General features: G+C 51.9%; 5 protein-coding genes across 5 annotated transcripts; 3 read left to right on the forward strand and 2 right to left on the reverse strand.

The window, feature by feature from the left end:
* Positions 1 to 297: 297 nt before the first annotated feature.
* On the forward strand, positions 298 to 2,667 carry AYO20_08095 (hypothetical protein; the record flags this gene model as incomplete). The annotated part of the gene is made up of 12 exons (XM_022646376.1): positions 298 to 412; positions 461 to 547; positions 604 to 766; positions 857 to 920; positions 994 to 1,149; positions 1,237 to 1,438; positions 1,502 to 1,595; positions 1,681 to 1,717; positions 1,790 to 1,928; positions 1,985 to 2,065; positions 2,179 to 2,458; positions 2,532 to 2,667. 12 exons carry the CDS (start codon positions 298 to 300, stop codon positions 2,665 to 2,667), a joined length of 1,554 nt encoding a protein of 517 aa, XP_022497632.1.
* A 702-nt stretch (positions 2,668 to 3,369) lies between these two features.
* On the forward strand, positions 3,370 to 4,332 carry AYO20_08096 (hypothetical protein; the record flags this gene model as incomplete). The annotated part of the gene is made up of 2 exons (XM_022646377.1): positions 3,370 to 3,402; positions 3,454 to 4,332. The coding sequence occupies 2 exons, from the start codon at positions 3,370 to 3,372 to the stop codon at positions 4,330 to 4,332; spliced, it is 912 nt and encodes a 303-aa protein (XP_022497633.1).
* Positions 4,333 to 5,458: 1,126 nt separating this feature from the next.
* On the forward strand, positions 5,459 to 7,248 carry AYO20_08097 (hypothetical protein; the record flags this gene model as incomplete). The annotated part of the gene is made up of 6 exons (XM_022646378.1): positions 5,459 to 5,659; positions 5,732 to 5,811; positions 5,870 to 5,947; positions 6,014 to 6,049; positions 6,109 to 6,159; positions 6,234 to 7,248. The coding sequence occupies 6 exons, from the start codon at positions 5,459 to 5,461 to the stop codon at positions 7,246 to 7,248; spliced, it is 1,461 nt and encodes a 486-aa protein (XP_022497634.1).
* Positions 7,249 to 7,837: 589 nt separating this feature from the next.
* Positions 7,838 to 10,313, reverse strand: AYO20_08098 (hypothetical protein; the record flags this gene model as incomplete). The annotated part of the gene is made up of 10 exons (XM_022646379.1): positions 7,838 to 8,072; positions 8,180 to 8,405; positions 8,489 to 8,916; positions 8,987 to 9,044; positions 9,105 to 9,228; positions 9,303 to 9,377; positions 9,451 to 9,602; positions 9,685 to 9,894; positions 9,958 to 10,111; positions 10,179 to 10,313. 10 exons carry the CDS (start codon positions 10,311 to 10,313, stop codon positions 7,838 to 7,840), a joined length of 1,797 nt encoding a protein of 598 aa, XP_022497635.1.
* A 918-nt stretch (positions 10,314 to 11,231) lies between these two features.
* On the reverse strand, positions 11,232 to 12,830 carry AYO20_08099 (hypothetical protein; the record flags this gene model as incomplete). The annotated part of the gene is made up of 4 exons (XM_022646380.1): positions 11,232 to 11,541; positions 11,598 to 11,935; positions 11,993 to 12,576; positions 12,662 to 12,830. The coding sequence occupies 4 exons, from the start codon at positions 12,828 to 12,830 to the stop codon at positions 11,232 to 11,234; spliced, it is 1,401 nt and encodes a 466-aa protein (XP_022497636.1).
* Positions 12,831 to 12,938: the final 108 nt, after the last annotated feature.

Below are 12,938 nucleotides of genomic sequence, written 5' to 3' on the forward strand. Positions count from 1 at the left end.
ACGTGAATGTGGGGTCTCCATGTCCGGCTTACGGAGTATTCATCCTCCTATGATCCGGGGACTGTAGTACGCCTCAGAATGCTTCTGCTGAATTACATTCCGGTGGGTGCACTTGAGCTTAACCTAGCTGGTTCGGTGACCTTGAGATGGGTCTATAGATCTCGACGCCGGAGAGCGAAGCCCCAAAAAGGGTTTTCTGACTGACCTCGCCGCGTTGACTGTGTAATCATTGAAGAATAGCAGAATACTACTGAGTACCCAGGTAGCCTCATGAGTCCTGCCAGCTCTAGTAGGATCATGGCTGTGTCCACGGGAGATATTAGTACCTTCCAATATGTTGTCGTCGTCGTCGGCCTGTTCATGCTGTACAAAATTCTACATATAGGAATGAGGCCTAAAAACTATCCGCCAGGTACGTTCCCTCGAACAGATTCTCTCGCTGCTGTCTAACTTTTCTCAGGTCCGCCAACGATACCGATCGTAGGCAACTTGCTCCAGATACAAATCAAGAACTTCCACCTTGGTTTCCAAGAAATTGCTAAAAAATGTACAGAGCCCAGCCAGGTCTATGACGAGTGCCCAACTTACTGACATCGCGACCAGATGGTCCAATCGTGTCCCTGAAACTGGGTGCCACGGATATGATCATGCTCAACCACCCCACTGTGGTTCGGGAATTGCTCGAGAAGAGAAGCAACATTTACTCTGCCAGACCGGACATCTATATTCGTGAATACCTTGACAACTATAATATTCTCCTTCGCGAGTAAGTCGAAACGGGGGGAAAAAGGGTTCGCCGAAGCAGACAGAACAGTCACTAAAGGTCTGAGGATAGCAACGATGATATGTGGCGCAGGCAGCGGAAACTGTATCATGCTCGTCTGAATGTGAAAACCACCGACACGTATTTGCCCTATCAGGTAAATTAGTACACGATCGCACCTCTGGATTGGCAATCACAGGATACTACTGACATGAGCATACTTATCCCAGCATTTCGAGTCTGTTCAGTTCCTCCATGATCTTCTCTACCAACCCGAAGAGTTTCTCGAACACACGCGAAGATTTACCGCAAGCGTGTCCACGACTTTGATATATGGGTGGAGAACTCCCAAGATCCATGACGGTTGGGTGAAGAGACTCTTGGAGGTAATGTAAACCTTCATCTTGTCAAAACATGTCTATCTGAAAGATGAAAGATGAGAGATGTGCTCTGACACCCAACATTACTAGTAGTGGTTTGACGCCACTTCAGACGCAATCAATTTCCAACTCGTGGATTTTTACCCCTTTCTCAAGCCATGGTACCGCATCATGCCCCATTGGATGAGCTCCTACAAGCGCACGTTGCGTCGCATTCGACAATTGGAGAATGCTACCTTCCTTCCCTTGCTGGAAGAAGCAAAGAGGAGGATCCAGGAGGGCAAGCATTATCCATGTGAGTGCCTCTGCCTCTCTCGCCATGAGAAATCTTTACATTAACAAGACCTCTGTGCCCTAGGCTTTACAGCTGACATGCTCCTCGACAAGGACGCCGACAGACTTGAGGATGTACAGATTGCACACAACGCCGGCAATGGGTTCGGTGCAGCAATGTGAGTACTCGGTACATTCACTAGAAATACTACCCTCAACTGAGGGCAAGTGGAATGAATACCCTGGGACTCTGACCGAATCAAGGGACACGACGAGTAATACATTGATGGGCTTCATAAAGGTCAGTTTCGCTCCCCCATCGAATCGAAGTGTCTCGCCTGACGAGGCCCTGGTGCTGATGGTGCATTGTTAGGCCATGGCTCTGTATCCCGAAGTCCAGGCCAAAGGCCAAGAAGAAATCGATTCCGTCATAGGTGCAGACAAGATGCCGAGCTGGGATGACCGAGCCCGTCTCCCGTATATACGTGCGATCGTGGAGGAGACGGTGCGATGTGAGCCACGGTCGAGTCAGGCCATATATGTGTCCGACATCTGACAGGTCGTACAGGGGCCCCCAGTCCTTTGACGGCGGCAGCACCTCATTCCTTACTGAAGGACGACGTTTATAACGGAATGGTCATTCCCAAGCGTTCGTTGGTTCTGATCAATGCATGTACACCCCCTTGGCGAGCAGATTCGATTCCATGGGCTAATCAAGCCCATTCTCTCAGGTGTGGACTTTAAACCACGGGACATTTGCAGAGCCCCGGCAATTCAGACCCGAGCGTTTCACCGACGAAAGCACCGCCCTCGAAAGCACGGCAATCAGCCCCGACTCTTCCAAACGGCCTCACTTTACCTTTGGCGGTGGACGGCGTGTCTGCCCTGGATTCCACGTCGCGGAGCGAGCCCTCTTCATCGCAATCTCGCGCATGCTATGGTCATTTGATATCCGACGCAAGTACGACAGCAATGGCAACCCAACCCCGATCGAACCCGACGCCGTGACCCCAGGATTTATTGTCCGCCCTGCTGATTTTGAGTTAGTAGTAGTTCCCCCACGTTAACCGTGTCTGTTGTTCCTGAAGCTCACACCACTGATTGTGTCTTGGTAGATGCGACATCAAACCACGAGACGGCCACCGAAAGGATATGATCATCAACGCTTGGAAGGAATGTGAAAAGGAGCTTGACAGCGAAGGGAACTACACAGAGGAGTTTTTCAGGAGGACCTTCAAGAAGAAGTTTTAGGGGGTGGGAAAGAGCTTCACCGTATGTCGATACAATGAGGAACAATGGGCTTAATTGATGGGCGGTATGCTAAGAGGGCATCTTCCGGTGCGAAGACCTCGACTTTCTGCACGGTCACTCGTGTCTTTTGAGAGGTACTCTGGCAGAGAGATACCACATTACCACAACCACATCACGAGGGCGGACAGTGGAGGGAGGGAGTTTTTGCAACCCCTTTTTCCGTTCCGTGTAAACCGGCATCGTACACAAGCAACTTAACTTCTTGGCAATCTATGCACAGTGCACAGTGCTGTACAAGTGCTCATTCTGGGTAACTATTCGCCAGCCGACTTACGTCAATACGAGGTGTTGGCATCTCGGAATCATTCGTCCGGCCACCGGCGGAGATTCTGGAGTGTTTCAGGCTCGCCAGACATGCGGGATCCTCGATGTCCACATGGCGCAATTGATGGGAAACCAATAACGATAAATAGCGTGATTGGTCTTGGCCTGAAGAAAGTCATGGCATGGGAAATCGAATCATGGTTGGAAATACAATTGCCACCGCTACCGGACGAGAGAGTATAAATGCTCTTACAAACCCCCCATGGGGTCGGGCTCCTTTCCTTTCCTTGGCTGATCAATCGAACGAGCGAAACATACATGTCGGTATAATAACAAGTCTCTCTCCGGATTATCCACATTAAGCCTTTTTTCTCCGCCATGTCTGAGATCAAATCAGTCGCTCTTGCTGGTGTATGTCATGTCGAAGAATGCCACAGTAAAACGGAAAAATGAGCTGACCAGTTTGGGCATCAGGCAACTGGCAATCTGGGACCTCATGTCCTCAAAGCCCTTGTCGACGGGAACTTTGCCGTCACTGTTCTCACCCGTTCTAAAAAGCCAGGGACAGATCAGACAACGGCCAAAGTTGTCCAAGTCGACTACACATCCGTCGAGTCCTTGACTGCCGCCCTCAAAGGTATCGATGCGCTCGTGTCCACCGTGGCGGGTGAGGCCATCGAGAACCAAACCGTCCTCATCGACGCCGCCATCGCCGCCGGAGTGAAGCGTTTCATCCCCTCCGAATATGGCACTGTCACGACCAGCCCCAAAGTCGAAAACTTGCCCGTCTATGCCTCAATGTTCAAGATCAAGCGCTATCTTGAAGAGAAGGCAAAGGCGGGAAAGCTGACTTGGACTGTCCTCGCATGCGGTGGCTTCTTAGAGTTCTTGTTTGGGTCTCCCGCGCTCCTTGATTTTGCTAATCACAAGGCTGTCTTGTTCGACGAGGGTGACAACAGGATTAGCTCCACATCGCTGCCTATTATCGGGAAGGCTATTGTTGGAATTTTGAAGAATCTCGAGGCCACGGAGAACAAGGTTGTGCGAGTTTCCGAGGTCATCTTGACGCAGAACCAGCTGCTGCGAATCGCACAAGAGCTGAGACCGGATATCAACTGGCAAATTACCCGGGTACCGGCAAGTGCAGTGTTGAAAGAGGGCCTGGACGGACTCAGCGCTGGTGACTTTAGCACAGCTGCTATTTTGAAGGTGATATCGGGTACAGCTTTTGCTGGTGATGCTTACGGCGCCGCTTATGACGAGAACGACAATGGACTTCTTGGTATCAAACAGCTGACGGAGGAAGACTTGAAGACACTTGTTGCTGGAAAGCTCGTATAGAGTGGGGATGACAGTACGAGGTACGGTATGAAGACACGATTACTTGGCATTCCGAGTAAAGATGTCTGTATCATATTTATTTTCACCCCCGGTGCAGCTGATGTTGTCCAAGCATGAGCATTTCGTCGAAGTAGCGAGAGTAGCCATCGTTATAGGGAAGGTACGCAATCTGCCCCAAAAGGGAATGTATCATCCTAATACGGAAGGAGGCGTCTATTGGACCATGTGACCACAACCAGGATAGGAACGAACAAGGCTCCCGGAGAATTGCGTTTCGGAACTCGAAACTCGATTCAATTGTCAATCCCCTGACATGTCCATCCAGCCTTCAGGGTCTGAAAGGCTTGGTTGCGTACCTGGTCAAAAGATCAGCTTTGACCCCGGCCAGTTGCATTCGCCCAGAGACGAGTTTGGATGCGGCGGGAAACAATTCGGCGAGTGTCAAGGAGAGTCTGCGCCGGCCAAAAGCGATCACCGGTGAACGAGAAGGACCCACGGAACAAACATGGCCCTGCACTCTGGCGACCTGGGGAATCTCCGGCATGGCATCACTTGTATGCTGGTTTCCCTGGATGGCTTTCAAAGTCGCGGTTAAATTTCCTCCATCGAACAAGTCCCTGCTAACTGTACATAACGGTGACGATCAAATCTCCTCTGAACGGGGTCATACGTTTGTAGCGAAACAGACTATTTCTTTGGTCATGGAGCTCAGCCAACGGATGTGACGGCAATCCATCTGACGCACACTCTCACTGTCGTAACCATTTTATTCAGCATTCTGGTATAAGAGTCCAGGCTTGAAAGATACACCTACGTACGGATTACCTTTGTATCCCTCTCATCCTACTTTCTTGGCCCATGATTTTCTTGACAACCGGTAGACCGGGCTGCTTATGATGACTATCACTCAACAACTGCTATTGTTCGGCCTCGTGGGCGTCGGGTTCGCCCTCTATTATACTCTCTCACGTATTGGACAACGACCACCCGGCTTACCCCCTGGCCCGCCCACCGATCCATTTTGGGGGAATATCAAACAGGTAAATCAGTTCGCTTGCAGGGAGACAGCTTTCCAACCGCTGTCTCGCATGCTAAGCAGAGTCCGTGGTAGATGCCCAAAAGAGACATGTACAAACAGTTCCAGAAATGGGCTCACGAGTACGGACCAATCTACAGCATCAAACTAGGCGTACAGACGATGATAGTACTTTCGGATGGAAAGGCGGTCAAAGAACTCATTGACAAGAGGAGCGCGTCGACAAATGAGCGTGGCCCACATTATATTGCTCATGACCTTCTCGGTAATGGTCAACGCATTTTGCAAATGGTGTGTAAAAGCGAGCTGAATTGAGAGGCTGTACCGAGTATTGTCACGGGTAACTAAACTACCTCTTTCCAGCGCTATGGGCCTGATTGGCGACTGTCACGCAAGCTGTACCATCGACTGTTGACGGCGGCTGCTGCTAAAACTTATCTTCCGTACCGAGCACATCAAAGAGACCCGAGATGGGCACAAACGAGACTAACAGACTGCTAGATATCTCGAGCTTGAAAGCAAGAAAATGCTATACGATCTCAGTACGAACCCAGATGGCTTCTTGTACCATATCAAGAGGTAGCAATGACTTTGTGTGTGGCAAGATAATACAAGGTCACTGAGGCTGATATCACCCTCTCCTAGATACACCAACTCAATGGCTATGATGGTCACATATGGGTAACGCAAATGTCCAACTTTGGTGTTGCCAATACCCTCACCCTCTGACGGCGAAATAGGAGACGTGTGCCCGAATATGATAATCCCACCATGAGGGAAATTCTCAAGTCGTAGGTGGTACTTGTTTTTGTTTCACTCTCCCCCAATAGTCAATCTGTTAACTTGCCACAACCAACAACTACAGGCTGGAGAAGACGTCGAGTATCATCCAAGTCACCTCGGCAGCCTTGGCTGATGCATATCCCATCTTGCAATGGGTGCCAGCTTTCCTTTTCCCGGCCAAGAGGAAGGCGGTCGAGCACACCAAGACCGAAATGTCCATCTACTTGCGACTGTGGAATCAGGTCAAAACTGCCATGGCACAGGGCACGCAGAAACCCTGCTTTGCCGCCGATCTAGTGACACTGCAGAAGAAGGAAGGTTTCACCGATCTGAGAGCGGCATACGTTTCGAGCGGCTCCATGGAGGCGGGGACGGGTACCTCGTCCAATAACCTCCTCGGCTTTATTCAAGCGTTGATCCTGTTCCCTGAGGCTTTGAAGGAGGCGCAGCGAGAACTTGACCGTGTTGTTGGTGATGGTCGGCTGCCTGACTTGAGCGACCGCGAGAACCTCCCCTATCTCCGAAGCTGTGTGAAAGAGTCTCTGAGGTGGATGCCTCCTGTCATTGTTGGAATCCCCCATTGCCTCTCCTGCGATGAGACGTACATGGGGTATGTCTTGCCCAAGGGCGCCGAGCTGTTGATCAATGTTTGGACTCTCAACAACGACCCAGTGCGATACAAAGACCCCCGAACATTCAACCCTGCCCGGTTCCTGAAAGACGAACAGACTTCTTTTGAAGCGGCCACAAACCCGGATCCCGACCTGCGAGATCACTATGCCTTTGGCGGCGGTCGTCGTCTCTGCCCGGGGACCCACCTGGCCGACGACATCTTGTTTCTGGCCATGTCGAAATTGGTGTGGGCTTTCGATTTCAAGCCTGCCATCATCAACGGCAAAGAAGTTCCACCAACTCCAGAGCGATTCACCCAGACAGCTGTGGTCATGCCCGAACCATACCCAGCTACGATCGTGCCGAGGTCCGCCAAACGGGCCGCCATGATCAAGAAGGAATGGGAGCAAGCTCGAGACTCGCTCCTTGACGACGAGTTGCAGTGGCGGGAGATCCCCCAAGGGATGAAATTCACAGAGCTTTGACCTCCTCGCCCGGAAACACACGTCCGGTAGGTGGGTTGGTATGGGGTAGGGCGTGAACTACGGGTGTCTAGACGGCAATGGGAAAGAGAGTAGCGAACCATCAGTCTTTTACAAAACTGAGCTTTTGATTGTGTAACTCATCAGCGCTTCGCGTGAATACATGACCTGTGCGATAGTTGGTCGAGCAGCGTGAAATGGTGTTGTCCCCCTCATCTGTCGTAGTTATGCGAGAGTTAGTAACAGCTTCGTGGACATTGGAGCAGCCCCTACCTGCTTGTCTGTGACAGTCTTCTCCTTTATTATGTCTCTACTTCCGGTTTCAAAAGAGGTAGAGGCCCATCTTCACATCTTCATTCATGTTTGCATTTCTCAGCCGCCTTCCAGGGACCGGGACTCGGACCACCTAGTAGATCAACTCCATAGTAACGAATCAACTACTAGTACTACTCGAACAAGAGGGTACATATGGGGCTCCAACAGAGCAGTGTCCGAATTCTCTGCTTACCTCAAGTCCAGAGGGTCTCGCCAAGGGACACCCAGCCATCCGGTCAGAAGAATGAATGAATGAATGAATGGCTGCGCCCGACATTTAGACGGCCGAGTGGACACGAATTTCTCGCTGCTCTACCTCTCCCTTCTTGTCATCCTGCTGGTGGTCGTGGGGGTGGTGATGATGATGTGGAAGCACGTTGTGAAGGTGGGAAGGTTCATGTTCTTTCAGATCGAGATCTAGCTGGTTGTCCATCTTGGGGGTAATGTCGTGCGTGAAATAGGACAGGATGACGGCTACAACCCCCAGCGAAGCTCCAAGCCAGTAAATCGGTCTGTCGAGTCTCGTTGTTAGTACCAATGCATTCTTGCGTGAGAACAGAGCCCGGGCAGGGAAGAAAGGGGGGTAAATATAAGTCCTGGGGAGGGTGCAAGTACTTACTTGAATGCTTCAGCCCAAGAAAGCCTCCTTGCCGTGTCGGCGGCCTGTATGATGGCCGGTGTGATTCCTGGGATCTCCGGGATGCCCGCAACGTTGGCAGAGAAGATGTCCCGGAGGAGGAGAGGGAATGAGCTCTCAGGCAGCCCCAGAGGGAGTGTGGCACCCGCCAATCTCTGCGGCAGGTCTTGAGCCAAGCGTGTCGAAATAATCGAGCCATAGATGGAGACTGCACCGGTAAAAAACAACCGTCAGAATCCGACGACGGCAGAACTCGGGGGTTTGTACGCAGCACAGGGTGACAATACTCACTTCCTACGGCCCCGGAAATTCCACGCATGCTGCTCAGGATGCCAGTAACGGCACCGAGATGGTCCGAGCTGACCGAGAACTGGACGATGACAATGATGGCGATCTCCAAAAGGCCCACGCCCGATCCGTACAAGAAGGCGTAGGCCAACGCCTTGTTGAGATCCCCGGGTCCGAGAGTCGACAAAAGCCCCGTGAAGATGGTGTAGAGGCACGCGCACCCGACCAGATAGTAGTTTGTAGGCTTCCACCATCGAATCGTGGCCGTCAAGACGCCTCCAAATACGGTGCTCATGGTCAAGGGTAAAGTATAGAGCCCGATCTTGACCGCGTCTGTCGTGTAGAGATTGGCGATTTGCATCGGCCAGAAGGTCAGCGACGAGAGCAGCGGCATCGACGCCACGAAGCAGATGAGAATGACGTTGGTGAATCTATTCAAAGTAGTTTCAGCAACATGTCAGTACCGCGCGCCTGCGCCCGCCTTCAGAGGGGCTGACTTACCCTCTCATATCCTTGAATAGGAACGAGGGAAATAAAGGATTCTTGGTCCCATAGACCTCTACACAAGTTGTCAGCCGGGTTTTGGCAAGCTTCTGTAAAAGTGCTGGCCAGGCCTCACCCCAAATCCCACATGCCACGAGAAGAGCACCGCCGCAAATCATCGGGACTAGGACCGCAGCAGAACTCCAGGAGTACGTGCTCCCTGCCCAAGACACACCCACCAGGAAGACCGTGAGGCCCAGCTGGATGAACTCATCAGTAAAAGTCTTGGGTACTGCTGTCGCCACAATCGGACGGAAGAGGGGGATTCCCTTACTGCAAAAAGTGCCAAACCAAAGAAGTCAATGTTCTTGAGTAACTGCCGTCGTGAGAGCTCCCGATGTGGCTTGGGCTAATTGAATAAAGTCAGGTATGTGATCGTGGGAACCCAAGCAGTGCCTGGTGATTATAGTCCACTAACTTACCGGGTGATAGAAAACGGCGAGCAGGACGAAAGCCACGACATCGATGATGATGGCCACATAGTAGATCCACCGCCAAGTGAGACGTTCGACGATAATATGGGCAACATAGGGCCCGAGGCCGGCGAAGGGCAGGGAAACGAAATTCACGGATGCTGTCCAAATTAAAATGGGGGGAACAAGTCAATCAATGAGGCCCAAGACGACGCTTGAGAACAGGTAGGCTAGGTCTCGTACCTATTGCCACGCCTCTATATTTGTTTGGGTAAATCTCCGAGATGCCCGCAAGGATCATTTGGTGCATCGCCGTCCCAATGCCGAGGATGGTATTCCCAAGGATCAGGATAGAAATACTCTGAGCAGTGCACGCGACGATGGACCCAACCAAGGAAAAGCTCAGGCCGATTAGGAAGAAGTATCGTCGGCCAAAAGTGTCGGAAAGAGAACCTAGCGAGACAATTAAATCAACCCTCTGTAGCAAGGATTTCCCAGGGGGAGACCGTAGCTTACCAGCGATGGGCCAAATAACAGCTATGCCAATGTTGATCACAATGACGGCCCACGTATAGTTGGGGTCAGGACCTATGTCAGCATTGACATAGGTGAGGATCCCGGAGAGAAGATTGAAGGTGCACTGCCAGGCACACCATGCGAGCCAGAAGGCCTTTTGTTCGGGTCCTGTTAGCAGGCTATCTTTTGAGTGCTGCCGGTTGGGAACAGGACCAACGTACCACAGTAACTGGAATGACGCGCCAATTGAGATGAGGTTCTGCTACTGGGTGCTCAACCTGGTTGCCAATGTCCTTGCTCGCTCGCAGCTGCTCCATCTGCTCCACTTCCTCAAAAGGTTCCTTATTAGAGCCCATGGTGCTTCCAAATCGAACGTACGAGATGTATCTTTCACGCCTAAGTATCAGGACAAGGGGAACAATGTCAGAAAGATGATATCTTGGGGAATTGGAAATGTGTTCTGGCCATATATGCTTCGATGGAAGCGAGGCGAGCGCGCGCCTGGACCGAAGCGAATCCAAACTGGCAATATACACGAGCCAAAACAACGGCTTCTGTCCGAGGTGTTTGTGATTGGCAGGGCGCCACTCATCTGGGAGCCCCTCCCCCGGATTCAAGAACCGAAAACGCACTGAGATCTGGGGCACGTGAATGGGTTGATATTTCGCCTACAAGTACAACAGGAGCCAAAGGTCGCTCGTCGGAAAAAAAGACCAAAACCAGACCACCCTTCGTCGTCAAGGAGAGAGGGAAGTTCAGCCTCGGCCACTACCTGCTGGGGAAGTGGAGCCGCTTTTCCCAAAGCGGCTAGCGGCTGTGGTCGAGGCCTCGAGGGTTGGTCCTTGTCTGGCTCGCAACTTTTCCTCAAGTCCCTCCCCGGACAGTCTTTGCGACTATTTATCCTTCCAGGTGCAGCCATGTGATCTAAACTAGACTTCTGCCCGCGAGGCACTATCCAAGTCTTAGGTCCCCCCTTTCACGAGGAAGTCTCCTGTCTTTCGCATTTACTTGTCCAGGTCAAATCCAGCCACCAGCCACGGGGTGCACTCGCCTGATTTCAACTTTCGAGCCGAGAGAGGATCTTCGTTTATCTAAAAGTACTTGTCAGAGAGGATAAATGAATGAGATCGTTGTTGCAATATTGGTCTGAATGATATTATCACCCATGAGCTCTACCCTGAAAGTCTTCCTACCTTGCGCCCAATCCCAATATGCACAGTATCTATCTGTTGCTCCCCAGGTACATGGCCCATCCAGCAAAAAGGCATCTATCTTCACTTGACCTTGAAGAATTCTTCGTCGGCTTTGCCTTTCTCCTTCTCCATCAGCTCGCTGACTGTCCAGTCTTCGTGCACATATCCTTCAGGCACGTTGGTTGCGGTGAATGGAGTTCCGTCTTTCAGGTGGGAAACGACGGCAGCATAGTTCTGATGGGCATAGTCTTCAGCATCAACACCTACCAGCCACGCCGGTTGCCGAAACTTCAGGTATTCAGGGTCTTTAGCAACGGCGTCCCAATCCGTCTGGTGCCACCGGTGCCGCAACTCCCAGCCCATACGCTGGGTCAGAGAGGTCCTTTCAAACCTACCGAGACAAGTTAGAAGCGCAAACTTTCCTTGGGGATTTGGTTAAAAACGTACCTGAGCTTTTCGAATGCTCTCAGTGCCGTGGGGACGTCTCCTTTTCCGGCTTCTTCGAGACATGCGGCAATGGTGGCGCCATCTTCAACGCCCTGCGCCCCGCCTGTCGCAGATGTCGCCAGGTGTGGATGCGCGGCATCACCGACAATGCACACGCGGCCTTTTGATGATACCCACGGCTTGATTGGATCTCTCCACAAGATCTTATAGTCGATGAGGTTCTCCTCGAGCAGTTCCTTGACCGTCTCGACCAAACGCTCGTCACAACCCTCGACAACTTTCAGCATGTCTGATTTCCGCCCCGGCAGCGTCCAGTCCTCCTTGATATCGCGGTCGTCCTAGCCGAAGCACTTTAGTCTTTTGGGAACATGCACATTTCACACGGACTTACTTACTCGGTGAGTGGCAAAGCACGTTCCTCGGTCAAGGACCTTGTTGGTGGTGATGATTGCGTGACAGTCTTCCATGATCCAGACATGAAACCAGGGATACGGAGCATCCGCGATCTCTTTTGTCACGGGATTCTTGCGCAGGACCTCGAGCGGAAACCAGGCGCGATACAAGGCGAACCCACTGGGCTGCGGCTTGTCCACTTTCCCGGTCACAAAGTATCGGGCTCTGCTGTGGATGCCGTCGGCGCCAACGACCAGATCTGCTTCGTGTCTGACCCCGTCAACGATGATGCCGGCACAATGATCATCTTCGAAATATTGCTGGACGTTGCTGTTGTAGACAAACTTGACCCCAATCTGCTTCGCGAATTGAAACATGACGTTTTGGGTGTGTCCCCGATAGCCGTATGCATTCGGCCAGCCGTCAAACTCCTGCTCGGCTTCCTGCTGCAACAGGAGCTTCCCGTGCTTGTCCATGATGGGCATATATGGTGGTTGAGAGGCAACACGCATGAGCTCCTCAAGCAAGCCCTTGCCATACTTGCTGACTATTCTTGTGGCGTTGGGACCGAACAGAATGATGTCACCTGGGGATCAGACACCGTTAGCGGCCGGTCGACGACGACCAGCTTTGGGTCCAAGAGACGTTTTCTTTTTAGACCCGGTACCAACCTGCTGTCCTGACAGCGTCGGCGGCCTCAAAGACCGTGACGTCGGCCCCTCGTCTGCCCAAGTCCGAGGCGCATGCTAGACCCGCGAAGCCAGCGCCAACAATGATGACTTTGAACCCTTTGAGCGTTTCTGAGAGATTGGGCGTGATATCCGGTTGAACAGACCCCATATTGGATATGACAGGTGAGCGCGTGGTGTGGTAGCTAGCCAGCCAAAAAGAAAGAGTGAAAACAACAATCTCGTTGCTCTCGACGGAACCTCAGTGACCTCTTGAGTG

This window comes from Fonsecaea nubica (assembly GCF_001646965.1).
Source record: "Fonsecaea nubica strain CBS 269.64 chromosome Unknown Scaff61, whole genome shotgun sequence".
Lineage (NCBI taxonomy): Eukaryota > Fungi > Ascomycota > Eurotiomycetes > Chaetothyriales > Herpotrichiellaceae > Fonsecaea > Fonsecaea nubica.